Source organism: Equus asinus, chromosome 4 (genome assembly GCF_041296235.1).
Source record: "Equus asinus isolate D_3611 breed Donkey chromosome 4, EquAss-T2T_v2, whole genome shotgun sequence".
Classification (NCBI taxonomy): Eukaryota; Metazoa; Chordata; class Mammalia; order Perissodactyla; family Equidae; genus Equus; species Equus asinus.
In genome coordinates, this window is record NC_091793.1 from 69266059 (window position 1) to 69292960 (window position 26902).

General features: G+C 46.4%; 1 protein-coding gene across 3 annotated transcripts in view; it reads left to right on the forward strand.

Moving 5' to 3' along the window:
• Nucleotides 1-20449, forward strand: part of LOC123285311 (cilia- and flagella-associated protein 221-like) — an 84972-nt gene extending 64523 nt beyond the window's left edge. The window contains exons 20-24 of one of the 3 annotated variants that reach the window (XM_070507457.1): nucleotides 7497-7655; nucleotides 9053-9144; nucleotides 14237-14329; nucleotides 16792-16887; nucleotides 20160-20449. In XM_070507457.1, coding sequence (XP_070363558.1) covers nucleotides 7497-7655; nucleotides 9053-9144; nucleotides 14237-14329; nucleotides 16792-16887; nucleotides 20160-20268 — 549 coding nt within the window. In that variant the 3' untranslated portion in view covers nucleotides 20269-20449. Of the gene's footprint in view, nucleotides 1-7496; nucleotides 7656-9052; nucleotides 9145-10892; nucleotides 11053-14236; nucleotides 14330-16791; nucleotides 16888-20159 lie in introns of those variants that run through there. The other 2 variants (XM_070507458.1, XM_070507459.1) reach the window with 2 other exon arrangements.
• The last annotated feature ends 6453 nt before the right edge of the window (nucleotides 20450-26902 follow it).

Consider the following 26902-nt stretch of genomic DNA (forward strand, 5'->3'; position numbering starts at 1 on the left):
CCACCCACTCTCACTCCCTCACCATTTTAAACGTGAGAAAACTGGTGTGGAGAAGTTAAGGGAATGTTCCATAGTCACGCTCATACTTCCTTGGAAAATATCAGTAGTTATTAATTCATTAATTCCACAAATACTCAGGGCGCACCTGCTCTGTATAGGACAGGAACCTAAGATCAGGGGCAGTTCATCGAAGGGACACAACAATCCTAAACGCTTACCCACCTAACACTGGAGCCTCAAAGTACCTGAAACAAAAACGGATCGAACTTCAAAGGAAAAATAGACAACTCCACAGTTATAGTTGGTGATTTCAACACCCCTCTCTCAATAATTGGTAGAAGTAAACAGAAAATCAGTAAGGACATAACGGACAAATACCACTCTGGATCGACTTGACCTGCAAGACTGACGCTGCAAGAATGCACTACCCTCAAACAGCAGACTACAGATTCTCTGCAGATGTGTGCAGAAGGTTTGCCAAGATAGACCAAATTTTGGTTCCTAAAACAAGGCTCAATAAAATTGAAAAGATTCAAATCATATAAAGTATTTTTTCTGACTTTGATGGAATTAAATCAGAAATGGATAGCATAAAACTATCTAGAAAATCCCCCCAAAATTTGGAAGCTAAATTATATACTTTAAGATAGCCTACAGGGGCAAGCCCCGCAGCCTAGTGGTTGAGTTCAGTGTGCTCTGCTTCAGTAGCCCAGTTTCATGGGTTTGGATCCAGGGCACGGACCTGTATCACTCATCAGCCATCCTTTGGTGGCGAACCACATACAAAATAGAGGAAGACTGGCCCAAATGTCAGCTCAGGGCTAATCTTCCTCAAGTGAAAAAAAGCCCATAGTCCACAGAAGAAATCAAAACAGAAATTAGAAGGTATTTTTAACTGAGCGAAAATGAAAGCACAACACAAAAATTTTGGGGGGAATTAAGACATTAGAGGATAGGTCTCACATTAGCGCCCTCACTAACCCTTTAAGAAACTCAGAAAAAGGAGCAGATGAAACCCAAATTAAGCAGAGAAGAGAAATAGTAACAATCATACTGAAAATCAATAAAGTTGAAAACAGAAAAACAATAGAGAAAAACTGGTTCTTTGAATATCGATAAAAGGGATAAACCTAAATGATCAGGAAAAAAAGGTGAAAGACATAAATTACCAATATCAGGAATGAGAGAGGTGACATCCTTACATATTCTACAGATATTAAAAAGGTAATAAATTGGTACTATGAAAAATTTTATGCCAATAAGTTCAACAACTTAAGTTAAATGGCCAAATTCCTTAAAAGGTACAAACTATTAAATCTTAGTCAAAAAGAGATAGATAACTCTACTAGTTCTATCTCTATTAAAGAATTTGAATTGGTGGTTAAAAACCTTCCCACAAAGAGAACTCCAGACCCAGATGCCTTCACTGAAGAATTCTCTCAAACATGTAGTACAAAATCCATGAAAATAATAATATCAAATCCATAAGAAATCTTCCATAAAATGGAAGAGGAGGGATTACTTTCCAACTCATTCTAGAAGCCAGTCTTACTCCGAAACCAAAGCCAGACAGAGACATTACAGGAAAAGAAAAGGATAGACCAATATCCTTCATGAACATAGATGCAAAAAAAAAAAAAAAAAAATCAAAATTTTAACAAATCAAATTCATCATAATATAAAAGGGGTAATGTATCATGAGCAAATAGGGGCTTATGCCAGGAATACAAGATTGATTTAACATTCCAAACTCAAGGTAATTCACCATATTAACAGACTAAAAATGAAAAACAGGGGCCGGCCCCTGGCTGAGTGGTTAAGTTTGCGCGCTCTGCTTCGGCAGCCCAAGGTTTCACCAGTTCGGATCCTGGGCGCAGACATGGCACCACTCATCAGGCCACGTTGAGGCGGCGTTCCACATGCCACAACTAGAAGGACCCACAACTAAAATTATACAACTATCTACTGGGGGGATTTGGGGAGAAAAAGCAAAAAAGAAAAAAAAAAGATTGGCACGTTGTTAGCTCAGGTGCCAATCTTTAAATTAAAAAAAAAAAAAAGTAAATCTTTAAAAAAAACAATATGATCATCTCGACAAATGCAGAAAAATTATCTGACAGCATTCCTGATAAGTACTCTCAGCAAGTAAGGGACAGAAGGGAACTTTCTCAACCTGATAAAGGGCATCTGTTACAAACCTGGAGCTGACATCATACTGAATGGTAAATGACTGAATGCTTCTCCTGTAAGGTCAGGAATAAAACAAAGATGTCTACTCTTACAAATTCTATTCAAGATTGTAACTATCGCCATTGCAACAAGGCAAGAAAAAGAAAGAAAAGGCATCACATTTGAAAGGAAAAAGTAAACCTGTCTTTATTCACAATCAAAATTGTTATCTATGTAGAAGATACAATGAATCTACCCAAAAATCTACTAAAACTAATAAGTGAATTTACCAAGATTGCAGGAAACAGGATCAATATACAAAAATCAGTCATATTTCTAAATACTAGCAACAATCAAAAATTGAAATTTTAAAAAGCCATCTCACTTAACAATTGCATCAAAAAATATGAAACAGGGATAAATCTGACAAAAATATATGACTGATACACAGAAAATTATAAAACATTGCTGAGAGAAATCAAAGACCTAAATAAATGGAGAAATATACCATGTGGGTGGATCGGGAGATTTAACATTGTTAAGATGCCAGTTCTCTCCAAACTAATCTAAAAATTCAACACAATCCCAATCAAACACTAGCAGGCTTTTCTGGTAGAAATGGACAGACTTATTCAAAAAGTTATATGGAATGCAAATATATCCAAAACAACTTTGAAGAATAAAGTCAAAGGACTTACACTACCTAACTTCAAAGCTTATTTGAAAGCTATAGTGCTCCAGACAGTATGGTATTGGCATAAAAAGAGACAAACAGATCAGTGAAACAGAATAAGGAATCCAGAAATATATGCATTCATACATATATGGTCAACTGATATTTGACAAAGGTCAAAGACAATTCATTGGGGAAAAGACAGTCTTTTCAACAAATAGTGCTGGAACATTTGGATATCCATTTACCAAAAATAAAAATAACTAGAAATAAAAGAACTTCAATCTGTACCTCATGCCATTTACAAAAATTAACACAAAATGGATCATAGACCTAAATATAAAACCTAAACTGGAAAACACATAGGAGAATGTCTTTGTGACGTTGGGTAAGACAAAGATTTCTTAGATACAACATCAAAGCCACAATCCATAAGTGAAAAAAAATGGATTAATTGGACTTTGTCCAAATTAAGAATTTCTGCTTTTCTAAAGACATTGTTAAGAAAATGAAAAGATAAATCACAGACTTGGATAAAATATTTGAAAATCATGTATCTGATAAAAGACTTGTACCTAAAATGTATAAAGAACACTCAAAACTCAATAGTAAGAAAACAAACAACCCAATTTTAAAATGGGCAAAAGATTTGAACAGACATCTCATCAAAGGATGACAAATACAACATGAAAAGATGCTCAAAATAATGCATCAGTAGCAAAATGTAAATTAAAACCATAATAGGATACCTCTGTCAGAATATCTAAAATTAAAAAGACTGCTGGTGAGAATGTAAAGTGGTACAATTACTTTAGAAAAAAGTTTGACAGTTTCTTACAAACTAAAAAGTTAGTAGTAAACATAGACCTACCATATGATCCAGCCATTCTGCCCCTAGGTATTTACCCAAGATAAATGGAAGCGTAAGACTTGTGCAGGAATATTCACAGCAGCTTCATATGTTCCCCAAACTGGAAAGAAGTGTCCATCAAGAGGTTGACAGACAAACTGTGGTATTACCATACAATGGAATATTCTTCAGTAACAGAAAGGAGTGAACTCTTGATACATATAATAACATGGATGATTCTCAGAATAGTTATGCTGGGTAAAGAAATCAGACCAAAAAATATACATACTATGTGATTCCATTTATTTAAAAGTCTAGAACATCTAAAGTAACCTGTACAGACGGAAAGCAGATTATGTCCACCTGGGGCTTGGGTGGGTGGATGGTATGAAGAGCTGGCGGGATTACCAAGGGGCAAGAGGAAACTTTGGGGAGTGATGAAGATGTTCATTATTTTTATGGCAGTAATGGTTTTGCAGATGTAACATATGTCAAACATACCAAATTATATACTTTTAATATGTCCAATTTATTGTATATCAATTATATCTCAATATAGCTATAAAAGAAAGAATTTGAAACCCTAAGAAAAGAAACAAAAGTAAAAGGAAAGATATCCCCGTTACAACTGGTAAAGTGTTATAGTGAAGTCTTGGATGATATCTGCACATTAAGCTCAGAGGAGAGAGGGTGAAGGGCTCTGGGAAAGAGGTGTCAAGGGAAGGGTGTGCTCCACGCATGAACAGTGCAGTGGGAAGGATGGAGACACCCGAGGATCTTATAAAGGCACGCCATTCAAGCAAAAAAAGGCCATTATAAATTCCACGAGGAAAAATCAACTAAAAATCAGTCTGTGTTCCAAATAGAAAAACAAATTAAAATTTGGCATGCTTTTTAAGAGTTGGAAAATTTTTAAATATAGAACCCATTTTGGGGTTCTTGATACTAGAACTCTCCTCTCTCAGTGACCCACAGACCATGATATTGAATCTTCACAAAAAAACTACAGTACGAGCCTTTTCTTTGCCTGGCAGAGAAACATATCTATACCATTAAGACAAAATAAATGCCATTTACTAGTTCTCAGCTTTTAGAGACAGCTTATGAACAAAGCATGAAGGTCTTGGTGTGGTTCCAGAATGTAAGTGTTAACCATCTCAATAATATAAAAGTAAATTGTAGAAGAGAGGAGGAAAGGTACTAGAAAGTGTAGGAATGCTAATGCTTTCATTTTACCTGAGGAGGAGTTGAAATACTCAACTAAAGACGAGGAAACAAGAAATAGGAGTATAAATGCATCATTTCAGGACAAAGATAACCAAAAGCAGGACTAAAAATTATGATGTAATTTTCAAAATTGGGAGGAAGACGTTTGGAAGGAGCAGTTGTTTACAGGAGCAAAATCCTTATCTTGCTTAGTAAAGCGTCAACTGGCATTATCTGAGGTTGACAATTGAGAGATGGAAAAATAAGCATAATGTTTAGAGTTAGAATAGTCACCATCACAGACACAAAACCCAGAAATAATGGGAAAAAACAGCCTCTGGGTGGGCCTGGGGATAGGAAGGGCCTGCAGGAGCCTTGTTGCTTTTCGTCACTAATCCTTCCAGCGGGTGAGTTGCTACTGTATGCATGCATTAGTTTGAGGAAAATTCAAATAAAAATAATCATGGGGTGACCACTCAGACCACTTACTCTGGTAGCGATGGCCACCCAGGGGGTTCTGAAGTATGACAACTCTTTGAGACACTGATATTACCATTTCCAAAAAGATGTCACTCATTACACTTGGCCCAAGGCAGATCAAGACAGTTGGCCACAGAGCAATGTCACCCAGCCTCCATCAAGCAGTGTAGGAGGCACTCCTGGAGGCCACAGGCTCGTTCCCTTCCTTGGTGTGGTGCACCTTGCCCCATCACCACCCCCATAGGGCATGGCCAGCCCCCTCCCCTCACGCTGCCTCCCAGTCACACCATGACTAGGCCCAGCTGGGGTCTCTGTCACTCCTGCCCCAGTTCCCTCTGGGATCCCTTCCCAGATGCTGTGCTGATTGGCCTTTTGTCACCACAAGGATGACTCTTGGTGATGGCGGTCAGCAGTTTTCAGATTCCTACACTCCAGTTGCTCCCTTTACCCAGGAAGTGGAGCCAGGTTCCTTTTTCCCTTCTTCAGTCCTGCCTGTCTTCCCACTTCCTGGCTGGGGGCCTAGGCTCTCCTCGCTCTACTTCTGGATGTGTTGTGACTACGACAGAGGATCTGGTGGGCCTGGTGGGGCAGAGGTGGTGCTCGCTCTGCTTCTGTCCTTTGGTTCTCCTTCCATAAGAGCTTACTTAAGGGGACACGCACGGGAACAGGAGCTGTCCCCACTTCCCCCCCACCACCCTCCTTGCTGTCCTTCCTCTCCACCCACCTGCCTCGGTATCCTCAGGCCTCCCCTGCTTTGGCTCACCTGGGGCCCACCTTTCACCTTGCTCCCTTCCAACCCTCTAGCCCCTGTCTGGGTAAAGGGTCTTCTGTCGAGCTTCAGGGGGTGGAACCCAATGTTTACATTCTCTCCGTCTCTGTTCCCACCCCATGCAGCGCTTGAGGAGCAGCAAAGAATCTGCTGTTGTAAAAAAAAAAAATATATATATATATATATATACATATATACACACATATATGTACCCTTACCTTCCCTCACCTGCAGGTGCTCATCAAGGTGTCTGTTTCTTTCTGCATGACTGTGGGCACTGCAGACCCCCTCAGTGGCCATCGTTGCCTCTCTGCCCTTCTCCTTGCTCTATATCCATGAGTTCAGGCAAGAGCCCTCCCCTGTCTTTCTCCCAGGCCCTAACTCAGTCAGCCTCTCTGCTCTCAGAGCTCACGGTCTCCCCAGCCTTCCTGACTGGAGCACACGGAATACCTACACCACACCTGGGCTCTCCCAGCTCTTGCGCCTGGGTGCTGTAATGCTCCTTGGTCAAGCTGCATTTCCTTTAAATTGCAGGGAACATTTGTTTCTTGGCAGTGAGACTGGGTTTCCATAAGCCGTGTGGAGTTTTATTGTTTTTTAAAAAAGTTTTTTAAAAACATACAAACAAAAAGAACAAAATTTCTACTTAATGGTTCTTAAGCATCTGAAATTAAACAACTGAGGGCAAAAGCTATGTTGTCGTTTGGAACAAGAATAGGGTTTTTGTCGGACAAGCCCAGGAAGGAACATTAAAAGGTCCTATATTTTCGTATTTTCATATAATTGCCCTGTGCCTCCATCACCTCTGCTGGAAAATTAGTGAAAAACAGGCTCTCCCTTAACATCAGATCCGACATCCAAATGGAGCCTTCCTGAAGGAAAAACATGATCAAAACAATGTGAAATGTTGACGTTTCCTGAGATATACAACGTCACCCTCTTGTCCTCCATTTAGTTTTTAAGAAGCTATTTTTGTTTTCAAAACCAGAAGCTTATTTGATTTTTAAAACCAGTTTGCTTATTTAATAAATCTCCTTAATTCATCATATTTAGAAACAAATTCTTTAGGCCGTTTTAAGCTGTGATTTCAGTTGTCCTTGTTTCCACGTGAGTTTAGTAAACCCATGTAGTATGTCATGAAGCTCAAACCAGAAAAGGGACATTTATGAATGGCTGTGACTGCTGCCAATTGAAGACCCCTCTGCTCCCCTGCTTCTCTTTCCCAGACGAGCCGACATGGAATCAGAGTGTTGGTGCTAGTGCCGAGAGCTGTAGCTGACGCCTGTCCTATGCCTGGCTTAGAAACTGGTCAACAGAAGAGAATCTTTTTTCCTCTCTGTCTTCTACAGAATCCCAGTCCAGGAGTATTTGCTGTGAAGCAGCCTCTGACCTACGCAGAAACCTTGATAGATTACCACCTGTGTTCTCACCCCAAGTACAAGGTCACCAAGGAGTCCCACGATGGGTCCAGCACTCCTCTCACCCAAAAGCAGTTTCTCCATCACACGGTAATGCCATCACCAGGCTCACTGGCAGGGCTGGCCCTGGGCTGCAGGGAAGGTCAGGGGACAAGGATGGAGGGTCACAGTTGGAATTGAGAAAGACGGTTTGCAGCCACAGCTGCAGAACAGGAATGGTAACTATGGCGGCTGTGTACACTCTACAGGGGTCCGGGTGGGAGACGCAGCATCACTCTTGTCCTGCCCATACCCACCTCCCAGGCTGCACGTTGCCCTTTCCTCAACATTCTCACTCTTTTTCCCTTGAAGGCTACGCCTAATATTCATTTTATCTGTATTTCAACCATGTAAAAACAGTCACATGGCAGGCATAACCCCATGGTCTCACTTCCTCTTTCTTTGGCCCCAACTTTTATAGACATAGCAGAATGGACAAGGTGGCGATATGACAAATGCACAGGAAGGAGGAGGCTCCAAAGAATTCCTTCTCCCCCTACATCACCAAACTGACCTGAATAGCCAGCGCCATTTCTTGGCAGTTGCCCTCAGGCCCTTCAAATTCAATAAGTCCCTAACTCAGATCATTATCTCCACCCACTTCTGCCAACCACACCTCAAACTGCCTCCTCTTCCTGTATTACCTCCTTGCCTTTTTGTTCTGTGACTTGTGCAATGACCATGACCTACGTGATCCTTGAGCCCTTCCTCTCCCTCATTCCCATATTTGACCATCACTGGATTCCCCCAGTCTGCCTCGAACAGCCTGTGACGCTCCCTCTACTCCACTCCATGGCGCCCCACCATGCAGTCAGCCCTCCCTAGAAATCTTCCTTCAACATAAATCTGATCGTGTTGTTTTCTAGGTTGAAAGCCCTCAGCGGTCCCTGCTTTCCGTAGGAGCAGCTGCAAGCTCATTAGCTTGGCCACTAAGGCCTTTCGTGACGAAGCTGCCTCTCCAGCCTCATTTCCTGTCAGCCCCCATTACACCCCCTGCACTCAGCTTTGGGAGTGGCATCTCATGATAGCACCCTCCTTGCATCTCCATGCATTCGCACGTGCTTCCCCTGCCTGGAATGCCATTTGATGAAGGTCCCATCCTCTTTGAATGTTGCATTGGCATCCCATTCACAATAATCAAAACAGACTGTACGGCCAAACCTGCCCTCCATCCCCAGGACATGTCGCTTATGTGCCTAATGAACAGGGGGAAGAAAAACTCTCCTTTGTCCCCACTTTAACTCCAGGTTGCATTGTTTAGTGCCCTTTGCTGGTGCGGTTGTCTTTAGCTTCAGAAAAGTTGAATCAAACTTACTGAAATGATACATTTTGGAGCTAAAATTTTAGGACAGAACAGTCACAGCTGAATGAAATGGAAGTCCTTCTTGGACTTCACCTCACCAGACGGCTCCTTTACATGTAGCACCCTGTGCCGGCTTTCATTACAGGACATAATTCCTGGAATAATGCACTGGAAGAGGTTCCAGCCCCTGGTTTTCTCATCCCTGCCTGAAACCTCTAAGGTAGAGACCACACAAAGGTAAGCCACTGCTCATTGTTTATCTCCCAGGAGTACGTTTGCCCCACGGATTAAAGAGGCTGTGATCCCAACAAGTTAAAATGCCAACAATAGGTCAAATTATACTTTTAGTGCATGAGGGAAGTTTGCTAGTCAGAGAAATATGATGATGTATAACTGATTTTCATATTTTGAATGTATCTTGAGATACACTTTTTAAAAAATTAATGTCACAGGTGACTAGTTGGCCTTACTTAATAAAAATAGACAATGAATCCATACAATTCAGCTGAAATATTCATGGTCAATTTTTAACATTTATAAATTGCCAAGATCAACCTTCTACACCCTCCATATCCAATTCCAGAGGATCCACTTCTCTCTCATGCCACAGCCTGGCATTCACTGTTGGGTCCCATGGCTGTCATCATACAGAGACATTAGAACTCAGCTCCAGAAACAGAGTGGGTAGATGAGAATATTGTTGGGCGAAGGAAAGAAGAAATTTAGAGTAACCACATTTTTGCTAATTTGCTTAAAACCTCTTCAAAGCCCTATGATATCAAACAAGGAGACTGCTGCCTTTTCTTTAGGACTCTGCCTGGTCCATAAGCCATTGCTAAGCCCTTGAATCTGCTTCTTTAGTCTGTTGTCCTTATAAACATAGTTAAATGGGTTACTGGTGAGAAAATGTGACTAGTACCCCAAAATGATTATCATCAGCAGTCACCTGTTGTTCAAATCCTTTGATCCAGAATGAGGCCCACCCCAAGAGGACAGAGCCCTATCATGGCCCCAGGAATGGTCAGGAAACCTGAGCTCTACCACCAACCAAGATCAGCAGGTGACCTTTATACCCCCGATTCCCACCAGCATGTCCTGGATCCTCTGACACAGAAACTCAAGTTCCTCTCCCTCACCAGAATGCCACATGGCCTCCACGAGCTGTGTGATGTTGGCCACACTCCTCGGCCACCTGTCTGGGCCCAGTCCTCTTGTCCAGAAGACAAGGGGATTGGACTTGTTGCGAAGACCCTTCTCAGCCTTAACATTTTAATTTTAGTTGGAGCAGGAAAGCTCACCCAATGTGCAGCGACTCCATTTAGACTACCATCCACCCGCCTCTCCCCAAGTATTTGAGGAGACAGTTGAAATCCAGTGTGTGACTCCAGAACACTTAATTTGACTTCTTCCTTCATTGCCAGCAGAGAAGCTCTTCCTGAATTAAGCAAATTCCAGTCTCACTTCCAGACGCTTGCCCGTTGGATTATTTCCTTAGTGCTTGTCTATGACCTCCTTTGCCTGGAGATTAACATGAGACCAGGCACAGGATTGGGGATATGGTGGCAGCTCAAAAATATTAGTTCCTTTTCCATGAGTTCATTCATACCTCATCCAGCCCGCTGCCATCTCAAAATAAACTGAGCATCTTTGTTCTTCATTTTAGCACATTTCTAAAATCTGAAATCTCCAGAGTCGGAGGGGATTCTGTAGAGAGAACAAACACTTGGGTGTCCAGAGACCTGCCTCCATTCCTCACTAGCTGTGCCACCCGCTCCATGTTCTTGGGCAAGTTACTTCTTACTGAAGCCCTGTGAGCAATAGTTTGCTCGTCTGTGAAATGGGAGTGGTGATGGCATCCTCACCGCTGTTGTGAGGTTAAAGTAAAATGATGACGTGAATCATCTAGCGCCATCTTTAATAACTCTTCTGCTCCTCTACCCTCTACCCCCACCCACTAAACCTTGCAATCTCTCTGTTGCCACCAGATGGCAATGGTCCGTCACCACCTTGACACACTGCCTCATTTTGCTGTGGGCTGAGGACACTTCAAAATTGACTCACATCATTGGTGAATCAAACATAGCTGGCTGTAGGGTACCATCAGGCATGTGACTAAGCAAAATGAGAAATGGTGAAAAGCAGAGACTACCTGAGTTCCCCAACCATCAGCACACACAGGTCTCAAGAATTAAGAAAAAAAAAATTACCTTTTTTCCAAAGCAATGTCCTTGGAAAAAATCTCCCAAGGCTGTCCTTTCAAAAAGCAATCAGAATGCAGTTACCTTGGGCTTGAATTAACCATAAATTAACCGCAAATTCTGCATGAACTAAAGAAAATCTCCAACATGAGCTGTTACCTTCAGCTTCTGTGTCCGAGTGCTCTGTGCTCTGTGGGCCAGTTTGTTTATAAATAAACCATAATTGCATAGCAGATTATAAAATCAAGAGAGAGTTCTATATTTCCTTAGGAATTTCCATGATGTAAGATTCAAGATCCTGTTTTTATTTCTAGAAGCAGTTACAAAATAATAATCGCATTCTTTTTCTAAGTTCCTATAAGTCCATCAATGATACTTCAACTTTGCAGTCATTTTGCTTGAATAAACTTCCTGTTACTTATGAGGTACTTCCCTCGTGTCTTTTGTCCCTGAGACTTAGCTGTTTGTCGTTAAACCATGCAATATGGTTATTTAGTATTTATTTACTCCAAGTCATTTTTGTATTCATAACAATCAAAACAGCTCACTTAGTTTCTTTGCTGTTTAACAAATTCAGAGACCCGATTGAGTCTCCAGGACTTCCATAAAATCTGAGAGGCAGCAGCAGCTGAAGACACTGTCTAACCCAGTAGTTCCCAGACTTCCAGATTTTATCAACTAGTAAAATGTCCAGGAATGCCCAACCACCATCTATTGTCGCCACCATTTCCATTTCAGAAGAACATATGAACACACAAAAAACAAGAGGAATAGGGTTTCAGAATTTAAAAATGGGATGTTTTATCTCCTGAAAGGCTCTTGGTTGTTGCCATTCCGTCTTCCCGGACCAGCCTGGTCTCTGGAGAGAAGTCCAGCCTTTCAACTTCTCAGTCCCTCTTCTCTTCTCGGCAGGAAGCCCCTCTCCTCCAGCTGCAGGCCTTCTGAAGTTTCAGGGATTGGCAGTTAGAACCTGCATTCTTCGTCATGACATCAGTAAATGGGACTAATCTCTGGGCGGTGGAGCCCAGGCTCCTTTTAGTGAGGAATGGTGTTAAAGACCAAAATCTGGGTGCCAGGTGTACACATAGCTAGCAGGGGGTTTTGTTCCTTGGCCTCCTCAGCAGACAAGCCAGGGGTGTATGTGGGGAAATATGTATAAATATACACACACACACACACATATATACGTGTGCATACCAAAATACATGCACACATACATGAATACAGTCACGTGCTGCATAATAACGTTTCAGTCGGCGATGGACCGCGTGTATGACACTGGTCCCATGAGATTAGTAGCGTATAGCCTAGGTGTGTCGTGGGCTATGCCATCCAGGTTTGTGTAGGTACACACTGACGTTTGCACAATGATGAAATCGTGTAACGATGCATTTCTCAGAACATATCCCCTCGTTAAGCGACACCTGACTGTACACATATGTGCAGATACATGTGCACATGGCCACACATGTACACATGCATGTACATATCTCATAAACCATGAGTTCACATCAATGCTTATAATTCCAGTCAACGTCCATAGTTATTGCTTGCTCGCCCCCATTCCATATTTGTGCCCCTTCTCCCACGGGGAGGGCCCTGGCTCCTAACACATTTACTGAATGTTACAGTACATCTAAAATGGTTTCAGAATCCCTTCACCTATAACCACTTTAATAAACAAGCATAATAAACAGAGTTCAGATTTATTTGCAGTTTTCCCCTACCCCCATCCCGTCCTAGACTGAATATGGAGTCAAATACTGTATTTATAAGTTACTTGCATTACTTCTCTTCCTTCTTTCCTTCCTTCCTTCCACCCATCCTTCCTTCCTTCTTTCTTTTTGTCTCTCTTTCCCTCCGGTGTGATGATGGAATTCATGTGAAATATTGTTTCAGTTTACTTTCAGTTTGGGATTTTTTCTTCACTTTCTCACTGATTTTATTTTTTGAATATGTAGAACATTAACATGCTTTCCAAGCTCAAAGCTACACAGAAAGGCAGCTCAGCGAAGTGTCACTCCGCCCCGTCTCCCTCCCGCCCCTTGTCCCGCCACAGCTTGGTCCTCTAACATCCTCCCTGTGTTTCTCTTTGTAATGCTAAGCAGAATACGTGTATTTTTCTTCTTTTCCCTTTTCTTGTACAAAAAGTGGCGCACTAGGTATGCTCTTGTGCACTCTGCTTTTCCACTTACAGTCTCTCCTGAAAGTCTCCCCATATCAGAGCATAGGTTCCTCCCGCCCTCTCTTTTACGGCTGTAAACGCCGCGTGCCAGAGTTTTATTCAGCCAGTCTCCATACCTGGCGAGCAGGTGCATATTTGCACAAGAAAAGAACCAGAGGAAACGTGTCCCGCAGACACGTGCGCACGCAGGCGGCTTCGCTGGGCCCCGCGGCGTCCGTTCCCGCCGCGCCCGCCCGTCCGCCGCCCCGCCGGCCCGAGGAGGCCGGTCCCTCCCGCGCGGCCGCGCTCCGTCCTTCTTTCCTCTTCAGGAGACGACTCTCCCCGGCGTCCAGGAGACTGTTGAAAACTTGCATCCATTTATGTCTTTTCTCCTGTTCTTCGCTGTTGTGCGTTCAGTTTTTATTCCTTTAATATCATTGCAAAGGTTTATAAGGAGTCGAGACCAAAAGAAAAAACAAAGAGCGAGTGCTTGTTCCACCATCTCGGAACAGACGTCGGCCGCCAACTGTTAAAATGACAATATATTTTTTCTCCCTATCTGAATTCTTTTACTGTCCTCAACAGCCAGGAATTTTTCTAGAAAGCTCTGAGTTTATAACACCAAACAATACATAAGGGGGTAGGGAGGAAGGCTGAAGTCACACAGAACTGAGGAGGACACTGGGGAACGGATTAGGCACAGAAAGTGGGCCATCTGACGACTCCCCCGGGAAGTAACCTAACTTCAGACACCACGCGCCCAACCTCCCGCCCAGACTCCGGGAGAGGCCTCGCCGGCGACGGGCCCGGAGCTGAGCGGCTCCCCGTCCTCCGCCCGCGGGGCGCCGAGCGGCTCCGGAGGGCGCCAGGGCTGGGCCTCCCCGGGCGGAGCCGGCGCGTCGGGAGGCCGGGTGAGGGCCGGGACTGCGGACGAGCCGCTCACCGGGCCGCCTGTGTCCTCCCACAGCTGCGACCCCTTCGCGGTGGCCCTGCTGCCCGCGCACGTGCCCGCCACGCTGGACGCCCTGCCCGAGGAGGACAGACTGGAAGCCGCCGAACGGTACCTGCGACCGTCGGGCTGGACGCGGTCCGCTTCCCGGCAGCGCGCGGGGCTGAGGGCCTCGCAGAACCGGCGCCTGAGCCCGCGGCCCGACGGTGCGCTGAGCCCGCCGCCCGACCGAGGGGACGCTGGGCTCGCGCGCACCCGGCTGCCGGCTCCGGGAACTCGAGGGCTGGGCGGAAGGGGCGCTGAAGGGGCCGAGGAGCCTTCTGGTCTCAGGGACGGGGCGAGGCGGAGGGGACGCTGAAGGGGCCGAGGAGCCTCCGGGTCTCAGGGGCGGGGCGGGGCGGGGCTGCGCGGAGGGGGCACTGGAGGGGCCGAAGGGCCTCCAGGTCGGGGCGGAGGCGGGGCTTGCGCGGTGGGCGGGGCTTGGAGGGGTGTGGAGAATCCGGCCCCAGACCGCAGCGCTTGCGTTGATTTGGCGGTGAACGTTGGACAGCCGGTGGACGCGCGTCCTTGGGCCTGCCGTCGCCTTGCGCGCTTACACGTCGTTCCACGCACACAGTGCGTGAGTGAGATCCTCACCATCTGAGGCGCACACCCGGGTTTGTGGGACCCGCCCACGGGCACCGTCCTTGGTGACCCTCGCGCGGCAGAGCTCGGAGTCCCGGGCTGAGAGGGAGGCCGAGCGTTTGTGCTCTCGCCGCCGCCTGAGGCGCTTCCCCGCGAGGCCGCCCCGGGGGAGGACGCGCCCGGTTCCGTGAGGCTCGAGGGACAGTCCTGTCTGCTGGGGCCGCCGGGGAGCCGCTCGGCTGCCCGGAACCCGGCTGCCCTCGTCCCTTCGGCGCTCGGGTGCGGACCGCGGTGACTCCGGGTCCTCGTGTCTGCGGCGGGAACTGTAGCCCCCGGCACAGGGGCTGTCAGTCAGGGGAGCTCGTGGGGACCGGCGAGCCGGGCGGTCACCAGAGGGGCGACGCGGACGGAGCGCTCGCGGGAAACCGGCGGGGCCTCGGCGGTCTCCCCTCAGCCCGCGCCATGACCCCCGCGCCACCGCAGGGGAAGACCCCGCGCCCCCTCTGGGACAAGAACCCCGCGCCCCCTCAGGGCGAGGACGCGCCGGCGGGAAGACAGTGTCCGCGGAGCAGCGGGCGGTGATGGTCCAGCGGCTGCCGCGCCGTGTGGCACCGGGACGGCTCTTCACAGTTTGCACGGGCGTTTCCCCGCCCGGAGGCCGCCCGCCCGCCTCGCTGTGTGTCCGCGTGCGGGGCTCCTGCTGGAACCCACGCTGGGCGCCTCTGCTTCGGAAGCGCTTCTCTTGAAGCGAGCGGGCGGAGCTGCTGCCGTCGAAATGCCGCCGCCGCCTCGGAAGCGACGCAGATGTTGAGACTGGAGGCCGGATCTCCCAGCCGCCCTTGCAGTGAAGTCCCCGTTTGGCCAGGCCCTTGTCAGAGGGGGTGACAGACCGAGCCGTCGTCCTGAGGCCGGGACCCGGATGCAGCGAGCAGGCGCCCTGGCACCCTCCCTGCCTGCTCCGCTCCGCTGCAGCCCGGCCACCGAGCAGCTGGGGCCGGCGACCACGGCCCACGGCCGAACCTGGCCTGCCGGCTGTTCTTAAACAGGGTTCGATCGTCGCTGTTCGCTTACGTGTCCTCTGTGACTCCTCTCCTGCTGCAACAGCTAAGCTGAGCAGTTGTGAGAGACCAGATGACGGCCACGCCCTTGACGGAAAAGTGTGCCCCTGCTCTGGGGACAGCAGGCCGCCGGAAGATGAAAATTGCCCGGGTCCTTTTCATTTCTTCTTTCATCCATAGATTATCTAGAAATAGATCATTTAATTTTTAAAGCAGTTGTGGGTCTTTTAGTTATCTTCTTTACTGCTGGTTTTTGTTTGAATTCCGTTGTGGCCGTAGAACATACGCTGAAGGATTTCAGTCTTTTGAATTCATTCGGGCTTTCTTTATGGTCCAAGATAGAGCCAATATTGGTAAATCTTCTGTGTGCACTGGAAAAGAATATGAATTCTGTAACCCCATTTTAAAAATTGCTTTTTATTCTCTGCTTATAAATAACTATTCCTGGGCGGGCCCTTGGCCCAGCGGTTAGGTGGCACGCTGGCTTCGGAGGCCCGGGGTTCGCTGGTTCGGATCCCGGGTGAGGACGTGGCACAGCTTGGCACGCCATGCTGTGGTAGGCATCCCACATATAAAGTAGAGGAAGATGGGCACAGATGTTGGCTCAGGGCCAGTCTTCCTCAGTGAAAAAAGGAGGATTGGCAGCAGATGTTAGCTCAGGGCTAATCATCCTGGAAAAAAAAAAAGAAAAGAAAAAAAACCATTCCTACCACTGTTTGTTGATGGAAACAATATACAGCCTCATGCTTCTCTTAACACAGACTCAACAGAGTAGGTGGAACTGACCTTGAAAGCCACAAGAATTGCGTAACTCTTAAACAGTGACAATATTTCTCTGTTTTATTCTGGGAAGGAAAAACCATTCCAGCTAAACATCTTATTCCTTTTCAGTGAGCTCTGTGAACAGAATATAGAAATTACATTGACTCCAGAAATGATCGAAGCAGAATTCCCCCTGTTGGACTCCAAGGACACCAAGAAGGAGAAGTAAGTGGATGCTTTTATGCCTCAGTAAGAGGTGACCTTGGGTAAAATCTGTCCTACGTGACAAACAGAACTGTCGTATTGTCTGAACCTAAAAACGTGTCAAAAGAAACACATTTCTGATGCTTTAGATATTTAGATGTGTATTTACTTTACGCACAGTTATGCTCTCTCAAATGTTGGCAAGTAAACATTTAAAAACTGAATCCAATTTTCCCATCGACTTGTCATTTAATTTCGGAGATGTGTTTGTTTCTTATTAACAGCTGAACGAGTTTCATTCAGTGTCAGGAACCCAGGCTCTGGAGCCAGATGAGACCTGGGGCTGAATCCCAGCTCCATCATTTATTACACGTGAGATCTCCAGCCACGTTACTTACCTTCGGTAACGGGGCCTCGGTTTCTCACTGTAACAGGCAGAAAATAAAATCTCTCTCACGGGTGGTCGTGAGGATGAAACGAGATGCCAGTGTGAAGACATCAAGCCAGTTGCTTGATGTGAAATAGCTGCTCAGCAAATGTTCGTTCTTCCCTCCGCCTCTCCATCAGGGGCCAACCAGCTAAACAGACGTCATCCTCCCCCTCCTTCAAAAAACGGGTTGTAAAGAATACTGTTGTAATGTGAATAACCACCTATAGTTCATATGGTTTATAAGTTTGAAATTCAAGTATACTTTTTAAAATTCCTTTTCTTTTAAAAAAAATGCTTTTTTATTATTAAAAAATCAGAAAATATGAAAAACTATAAGGAATAAAAGAAAAACAATAATCCTATCACTCAGAAACAATAACTTGTACATTTTGATGTATGGTCTTCCAAGTATGTATTTATATATATGTATTTTTCAATTTATATATAGTTGAACAAAATTCAATGATATTATATGTATTGCTTTGTCCTCTACGCTTTTATTTAGCAATACGTCATAAACATATATTTATAAATGCAGATAAACATCATTATAATTCACTGATAGATGGACCGTAATTTACCTAACCAACCCTCTACTGATGATCACGTAAACCCTTTTCAGCATTTTGCTCGTCCCAGAAGTGCTGCAACCAACATCCTTGGGCCATAATTCGTTGCAAACTTATCAGACCATTTCCTTAGAATAAATTCCTAGAAACGTAAATGCTAGATCAATGTGCATTTTAAGGTTTTAAAATATACTGCTTCATTGCCATCCAGGAAGTCCATCAACACACCTCCCACCAGCAGAGGTCAGGGCTGCCCACATTCAAATGCCCCGAACAACACAGAATGCTATCATTGTTTTTTCTTCTTTACCAATATGATAGGTTGGCAGTTTCTGGTGAAAGAAAATTTAGGAAATAAAAATTTTAAGCAGAATTTCAGTGAGCATCTGTTTTGATAAAATATCATGTTACAAGACACAGCACGTAGAACCTGACACCTCCACAAACAGATGCAATTTGCATCTTATTTCAGATTTCAAACAGTTGCCTAAGAGTTTTAAATAAAAGCCTTTTGTTTCTATCTCAAAACTGCCCCCTGGGCATAGAAGGGCTTGCATGTGAGCGGGGTAATATCCACTACTTCTCTGCTCCCTTGCCCTTTAACGTGCTTTTTCACCCTTTATACTACAGAGCTAATAATGAATGGCACTTGGTTATCACATTATTATTAAATGAAATAGAAGTTATTACTTCATATTTTCACCCAAAGTGGTTTATCATTTTTCTTTTTTAATATATTTCAGCTACTTTACAAAAATACTAACAATGAACTCTAAACATTTTCTGCACATCAAATTAGTTTCCAATTGTTTCAAAATACACATTTTCAGGAATCATATCTATGGCATGTTGAATTCACCTGTTTTTCAGTTTAAATTATTTTATGTACATTTTCATATGTCAAAATGGTCAACCTAATTATCATTTTATTGGCTAAATAATATTCCAACCAGTTGATGATTTTCAAACACAGATGATTTTCAGAAGTGATTTGGTTCTGAAATACTCTCCAGCTCATATCAAGCATTATCTGATGCTAGATTTTGTCCTCTGTCCTTACGAGTTCCTTCTCCTCACCTCCTTCAGCCTCAGCCAGAAGCTGACGGAGTCCTCGCTCACAGAGGCGCACACAACCAGAGCTTGGCTAGACAGGGACAGGGCAAAAAGGATGCATCAGTGTTTAATTTCTCCCATGAAGGCTGCTGTCCATCTGGTTTTTGGAAAATATTTATTTCCATGGATACAAAGAATTATCTCTTCTCTCTCGGCTATGATTAACCTGAGATTCTCTGCTGCCCTGGTGGTGGCCTCAGCGCCCTGGAGACCCACTCGGGACTCCTGCTGCCAAATGTCCAAGAAACTGAGAACGACGTTAGCTGCTGACACACCATCCTCACTCCTCAGAACGTCACAGTATCACTCAATCATTAATGTCTTTAGAGGAAGAAATGATCCCATATATATTTTGAAATCAATTCCATAAACTAGTACCAATTAATTTTTTAATTATATGCATTAGGGAACATTTTAATTCTGTTTTCAGATATTTCTGCTTTTTCAAAACTGCCAGGCACTTGCCGGAACTTACCATTTCACCCTCTTCAGAGAATGGTTCAGAAGCCTTGGATCTTACATTGTGTCTCCCATGCAGGCAGATCAGGTAGCTGTGCTCCCCGTCTTTAGACATCTGTCCTTTCCATCAAATGCTCTCCTTGTTTCCTCCCAGAATTTTGGAAAGTTCTACCCAGCAACCCCTTGCACACCAGGCAAAGGTTTGGGCTCCATGTCAACCACTGCTTGATCCAGGTGCATAACCTCCCTCTTGATTCCCACCCTTCTGGAGCCGTTGTCAGAGTCAGAGATACTGTGTGTCTGCTTTATTCACAAATGTGAAGAGTCAGCTGATGCTGCCTGAGCATTGAGAGGACATCATGCTAGGAGGTCTATGAATAACTTCTCGTTTCATCTTCGCAACAATCCTGGGAGACGGGAATTGCCACCATTCGTACCTCTGGACACGGAGACTGAAAGCTGGGTAACTGGGCCGCACTGAGAACACTGGTGCGGCTGAGTGTGGAAGCCGGTTTGAATCACTTACTAGCGAAGTGTTTCCACTGGTAACTAAATTATCGCTAAATACAGTGAAAACCTTCTTTATATAGATCTATGTAAACAACTCCTCCAGCCTTCCCTGAGGTGCCCCTGGCAGTGCTGGCCCTGCAGCAGGGCGTTGGTGGGTGACCTGAGTGTCCCGTGACACGCCCTGATGTGTCCCTGTTGGGTTTTGTGTTTAGAGAGGTGAGAGACCAAGCACCTCCGACGGAGAAGGCTGGAGAAAAGGTGCTGGAGGAGATGAACAGTCTGCGGGCCAAGGCGCTCAACCCACACCTGATTCTAGAGTAAAAGTCACCACAGGGTCAGGTCCTGTCCTGCGCTTTCTGCAAGTCACTGCGGTCCTCTGTGTCCGTTTATGTTCCCACCATTTTTGGAATTAAAGTTTCTAGAGAAGAAAATTGAAATATGGACGATATATATATTTTTAAGTGATAATTTTTGTTTTTAAAAATAAAATGTCCTTACTATGATGGTGATGTTTGAAGCCTCCTGGTGAAGACTTAGTGCTGGCCCGGGGACTTCTGGGATGGGCGGGCACCGGGTGAGAAGAGACTAAGAGCCGGGTGCTGACACCGCTCCTGAGGGTCTCAGAGGTGCGGTACCTGGGCCAGAGGTGGGAAGGGTTGGCAAGGGGGCTGCTTTGCACAGAAGTCAGCCCCCCTGCGCGTCGCCGACTTGGGCTTAGCAGCCGCTCCTGGAAAAAGTGACCTCAGTGAGGACACTGCCTTCCCAAGTCACCATGCTGACAGCAGACACGAGCGAGGAGGGACTGGAGATGGAGAGGACATCGTGGGTGACTGGAGCTTGCAGACTGTTCAGGGAGCAACTGAAAACACCTCTCCGGGAACTCTCAAAACCGCCAGCGACAAGAGGTCAATGCCAAGGGCCAGGAGTCCCTCTGAACCAACCCAGCCCGTGTACAAAACAGAAGTTTTCCTCTCTCAGCTGTGCACCGAACTTCCTCTGGGAAATGCCCTGGGGAGGGGACACCAACAGCGGAAGGCAGAGCCCAGTGGCCACTCCTTAAAGCTAGGATTGCCAGACACAACAATGCTCAGTTAAAATTGGAGTTCTGATAGACAACCATTAATGTTTTAGTGTCTGCCTGTCCCAATAGTGTATGTCCTATTCAGAACGTATTACGCCAAAAAAATAATTCATTGTTTATCTGAAGCTCATATTTAACTGGGCATTGTATATTTTTATTTGCTGCATCTAGCAACACTACTCAACCCCAGCCGTCCTTTGAGAGACATCGTATGCTGCATAATTGAATGACTGAGTGAGACAGAGGCAGTCGTTAACAGGGAGTTTTGTGTGAGGTTTGAGGCAGGCTTTCCAACCAACTAGAAGGACAGTCAGAGTCCCCTGGGTCCACCATGTTCCAGGTCCTCTGCTGGCCCATAATGGGGTGCGGCTCCTTCCATCCTCACACCCTCCCTAGGCAGAGGCCGCATTACCCCTGCTCCCCAGGGGAGGAACCCCAGGGTCCCAGAGCCGGGTGATTCCCCGAGCTGGTGAAGACCCAGGAGGCCTGGGTGACTTCCAGGCCTGGGCAGAATCAGGGAGGGATTCTTCGGGCGCCCAGAACTCAGAGCCGATCAGTTGTGCTAGCAAGAGGGGCCATCGGACACAGGGACACTGCCTGCCGCTGCCTGAGGACACCAGAGCCTTCATGCCAGACTTGCCCACAACAAACTGTGTTTTCTTTCTCTGCCTCTGCCTCCTCCTCCTGTTCTCTTTTTCCTCCTCCTCTTCTTCCCTTTTTAAGCTACCAGCTGGTCCCACCTCATCAGTTTAAGGGATAAAATGAGGTCATGTTACTTTTTCTACTCAAAGTTCACAACTTATGTCTCCCATCCCACCAATAACACAAAAAGCACACTTGCCTTCCAGGGCTTCCTTTTCCTTCCTAGGATGAGTCCAAGCATCCCAAGGGATCTTACTCAGCCCGAGAGACTGGTCCTGATGACCACTAAGGAGCCCTGGCCTTTGGCTGCCCCAGCACAGGGTGTCTCTGCAGGCTGGCCTCTGATGGGTGCCCATCTGCTGTGGGGACAGAGCCTCACACGACCGTTGCTGGCCAGGCAGTGGTTCTGCAGTGCAGAAGGGAGGTGGCCTCTCCGTGCTGAGGCAGGCCTGGGCGATGGCACATGTGCATACGTGCAGATGCACACAGATATGCACACCGCGATGTACACAGAAAATTCAGAAGCGTTGCTGAGTGCCATCCAGGAGCCAGGCACAGACCTGGGCCAGGAAGGGACACCAGCCCAAGCCTGCCCCGTGGCAAAGGGGACACACCATCAACAAAAACCAAATTTACATGTGTTGTATGGCATGAGGTCATAAGAAGTGCTAGAAAGGAAGACTAAAGTTTGGCAAGGGCAGAGGGGGTGGCCACCCAGGCCCCTCAGAGGAGTGTCATTGAGCAGAGACCTGGCTTAAGGATGGAGCAAGCCGGACAGTCACTTGGGGCAGAGCTTTCCAGGTGGAGCCAGCACGTGTGGAGGCCCTCCAAGGCGGTGTGCCCGGCCCGCTGGAGGATCAGTGCGCAGACTGGGCAGCCAAACAGAGCTGGGAGGAGGGCGGGGAATGAACGTGGGGCTGGCCAGGAGTCAGGTCACGTGGGGTCCTGTGGCCAGGACAGGGACTTTAGATCCGGGATTTCATGCTAAGAGAGGTGGGGAGTCCTTGGAGAGCTTTGAACAGGGGAGTGACATGAGCCGTCTTCTGTTCTAAACAGACTTCATGGGCTGTGTTGGGGGAGACCCAACCACAGGAAGCAGGGGTGCAAAAAGGAAGACTAGTGAGGAGACCGTGAGAGCAATCGGTGCCAGAATGTTCCAGTCACAGTTCCTGCTGTCTGGCACCAAGGCCATTTTTGAGGACAGGCTAGTCAGACTCATCTCAGGGTCAGACACTTTATTTTGCCAAAGGTGGGTGCCCCGGGCTGGAGCTGTGGGGACAGGTGGGGAGAAGAAGCCCTGGGATGCACCTGCCTGGTCCACCACCCCAGCCAGGCTCCCGCAGGGCAGGGTCATCCTCCAGGGCTCGGGCGTGGCATGGACGCGGCCAGGCTGCATTCTGGGGAATGAGTCCGCTGCTCATCGGAGAGGGAGAGCCCTCAGCCTGGCTGCACATCAGAATCACTTGCAGAGCTTCACACGATGCCTGAGCCCCAGCTCAGAGCTGCCAAATCAGACTCTGGGCAGGACACAGGGAATAACGGCTTTTAAAGCTCCCCGCAGGGACCTTTGTGCAGCCAGGGCTGAGAACCACTGGCCTCTGGGATAAAGTCCAAATTCCTTACCAGGGACCCCAGGCCCTCACGTCTCAATGCTTTGCCTCTGGTTTTCTTCTGCAGCCTCTTCCGTCTCTGGAGGGAAGAGGGAAGAGCCTGGCTTTGGAGCCTGACTGGGGGCACTTGGATCCCAGCCCTTCTCTTACTGGGTGGCTTCCTTAGCGTCTCTGAGCTTCCATTTTCCAATGCTCAAAGACTGGCTTCAGTGCTTACTTCGTGGGCGGCTGTGAGGATTAAATTAGAAAATATGGAAAGGATACCTGGCATTAAGCAGCTCAAAAATATGAGTTCCTCTTAACTCACAGTGCAGGACCTGGGCATCGATAATTTTTAAAAATTTTTTATTTTGAAATAATTTTAGACTTAAGGAAAATTTGCAAAACAAGTACAGAGCGCTCCCATATGTATTTTACCAGATTCCCCCAATGTTAGCATCTACTGTGGTGCAATTTTCATAAACAGGAAATTAACGTCGGCACAGCACTGCTGACTGATGCCCTTCACTGTTCCAGGATGTCATGTTGCATTTGGTCCTCGACTCTCCTTAGTCTGTGACAGTCCCTCTTCAGTCTCTCCTTATTGTCTACGACCCTGACAGCTTCTTACAGCTGCTCCTTCAGTGTGGGTTTGTCTAATGTTTTCTCATGATTAGGATGAGGTTATGCATTTTTGCAAGAATTCCACAGAAAGGACATGTCATTCTTGGTGCATCTTATCAAGTGGTACGACGAGATGTCAATGTGTCTTATTACTGGTCATGTTTCTCTTGATCACTTGGTTAAAGTGCTGTCTGCTGAGTTTCTCCACTGAAAAATTACTACTTTTCCCTTGGTAATTAATAAATATCTTAGAGGAGATCATTTGAGATTATGCAAACATCCTATTTGTACTCAGCTTTGTTCCCACTCATTTTAGCATCCATCAGTGGACCCTGTCTACAACAGTTACCACCATGCTGGTTTCTTAATGATGATTTCCATGGGCTGCCTTCCTCCCTCATTCGTTCATTCATTTTTATTGATATCAGGACGGAATAATGCGTATCTATTTTATTATATGGGTTATAATCCAACACTATCGTTATTTATTTTGTCGCTCAAATTGTTCCCACTTGGACACTGGGAGCACCTTCAGATTGGCTCCTGTGTCCTTTCGCCTTGCCCCCATCCTTTTAAAGCACATCCTAACTTTCTAGCATTATAAGACATTCCAGGTTCATCTTGTATCTTCTCTGCCTCAGCCTTGGAGTCAACCATTTCTCCAAGAAGCCCTGGCTCCTTTTATTGGAGAATGATGCTTAGAAACTAAGACCTGGGCACTCATCACTGCTGGGTTCTCAGTGCTTCTGGGCTCTCTCAGTGGACAGAGCTCGGAAATATATGTATTTACACTAACCCACACATGTACGTACATCTGTATCTCCGTGTCTGTCTATCTACACAGCCAAACACGAATTGATATGATACTTCTGATTGCAGTTCAGCACCAGGTTCATTCAGCCTCCCCGTCCTCATTTGTGACTTCTTCCTCCTACAGTGATGAACTCCACTCTCAGTATCTACGATACGTTTACTGATTTGTTAATCTTAGTGTATCCATAAAGTAATGTCGGAATTGCTAACTTCCATCCCTGCGAGATACACATGTACTAACTAGATTATAGTATTTGTGTTCTAGTTACTTAGGTTAGTTGTTTTATTTTTTTTCTCCACTCCCATCAATGTGGTTACATCAATGATTTGGGATAGAGTTAAGTTCACTGTTACTGTTTGCATTCCATCCTGGGCTCCCCCACATCCTCGCTGGTTTTCATTATTTGTTTGGATCTGGGCTCTGTGAAGGTGTGTGGAGCGTTCCTATGGGTCTAAGAGCCAGAGCTGCACAGGAGGACACGCCCAGAGTCGTGTCACTGCCGCCTCCTTCCCGCTCTCCCGTCCCGTTATTCCCTCATCTTATTACCCCGTTCACACTAGTCCCCTGTAGGTAGCCGATCTCTTTAGTTTCTAGTTTGTACTTCCCACTGGTAATGTTTTCAAAGCTCCAGAGGCCGAGACCCCGCTCTCCCCTCTCATTCCTTCTCTACCTTCGCTGGTCTCAGCAGCTTCCTCGACGTGGCGCACCGTTCACATCCTGCGCCTTCGTGCCGGCTGTTGCGCGGACTCTGCCGCCTTCGGGCCTTCGTGCCGTCTCAGCTCAGCTTCCCCAGCCTGGGCCCTCGGGGCTGCGCTCCATCCGAAGGAGGGACTAAGTCCTTCATCTCTGGGAGCCTAGGCCCTGCCACTGCGGAGGAGGGAGGGGCCCAGTCGGTGCTTGTCAGGGGACCGCTGCCCTCGGCATCCAGACTCGACACCGCTTCGTCCCCTTGGCTTCGTGAGCAGGTGCAGCCGGCAGTCCCCGAGCCGCTGGCTGACCCCACCTGCCCCGCCGCCTTCCTTCCCGGGCTCCCAGCTTTGCGTTATTGTGTGAACCTTCTTGCTCAGGGCTTGTTACATGCTTTGAGCCTGTTCTCACGTCACTGCATGTGTTTACGTCCACCTCGGTTTCCCCACCCATAAACAAGAGCCGATTTCTTTTATTTCTCGCTCTGCCTTCCAAGCGCCGTCTTACACCTGCGGCCCCTTGGAAAGGTTGTGTGACTGTGTTGGGGACCTGGTGCCACCTGGTGGACGCCACAAGAAAGGCCTCTTCTGCCTCCCAAGGTGTGGCCTTGGGTTCCTGCCAGGAACCAAAGCAACTTTCAAATGCGGAATATCAGCCGTGTTTTCTTCCTCTTTTCAGACCACTTCTAAGTAGAAAAAAGGCAAGGAAACCATATATGTATTGTCTTCGGTCATCAATCCATGAAAAAGTTCCGTCGGTGAAATCACAGACCACATGAAGTTTAGGAGTTTCCTGTGGGATCAGTTAGCCAGGCTCCAGATTATATCCGGGGTCTTAGGGATCCTGGGTGAAATCCAGGGCCGGCTGCGTGAATGAGGAGCTCAGGGTTAGACGGCTGTCTCTGAAGAGCTGCCAGCTCCACTCTCTTGCACTGACTCAGATTATCACATCAGTCTCTCTCTAAAGCCAAAAAAACGTAAAACCAACGGACCTCAGGATAATTCACTGCAGTTGCTTCATCTGACAAGTAATTATCATCGCTTCCTTTCCTAGGACTTTCCATTTGGGATGTATTTTCTCAATGATCCTCGCAGCATTCTGAGACACACAGAGGAGCTGTTGTTATCATGACATAATATATGTAATATCATGAGATATATAGATATATAGATACACATATATATATGGGGAAACTAAGGCCCATGGACTTGCCCAATTAACACAAGAGCCAGGTTTGGACAGAAACAAGGTTTCCTGATTCCCAACCCACTCTTCTCTCTAACACATGGTAATCAATGGAAATAATAAAAATTTATATTTCTTTACTTTTTTTCAAGCTTTCAGATTTAGGGTCTCTAAGTGTAAATATATTACATAATGTTTATATTTTACTTATTTATCCCTTAAGATATATAATATGGAAAAAATATAAATTAGCAAATGTCCTAGCTCTAAAGCAGTCAGTCTGGATGTGACGAAATCAGGGGCGCGTTTGCCTCACAGGGGCAGTGGCTGCGT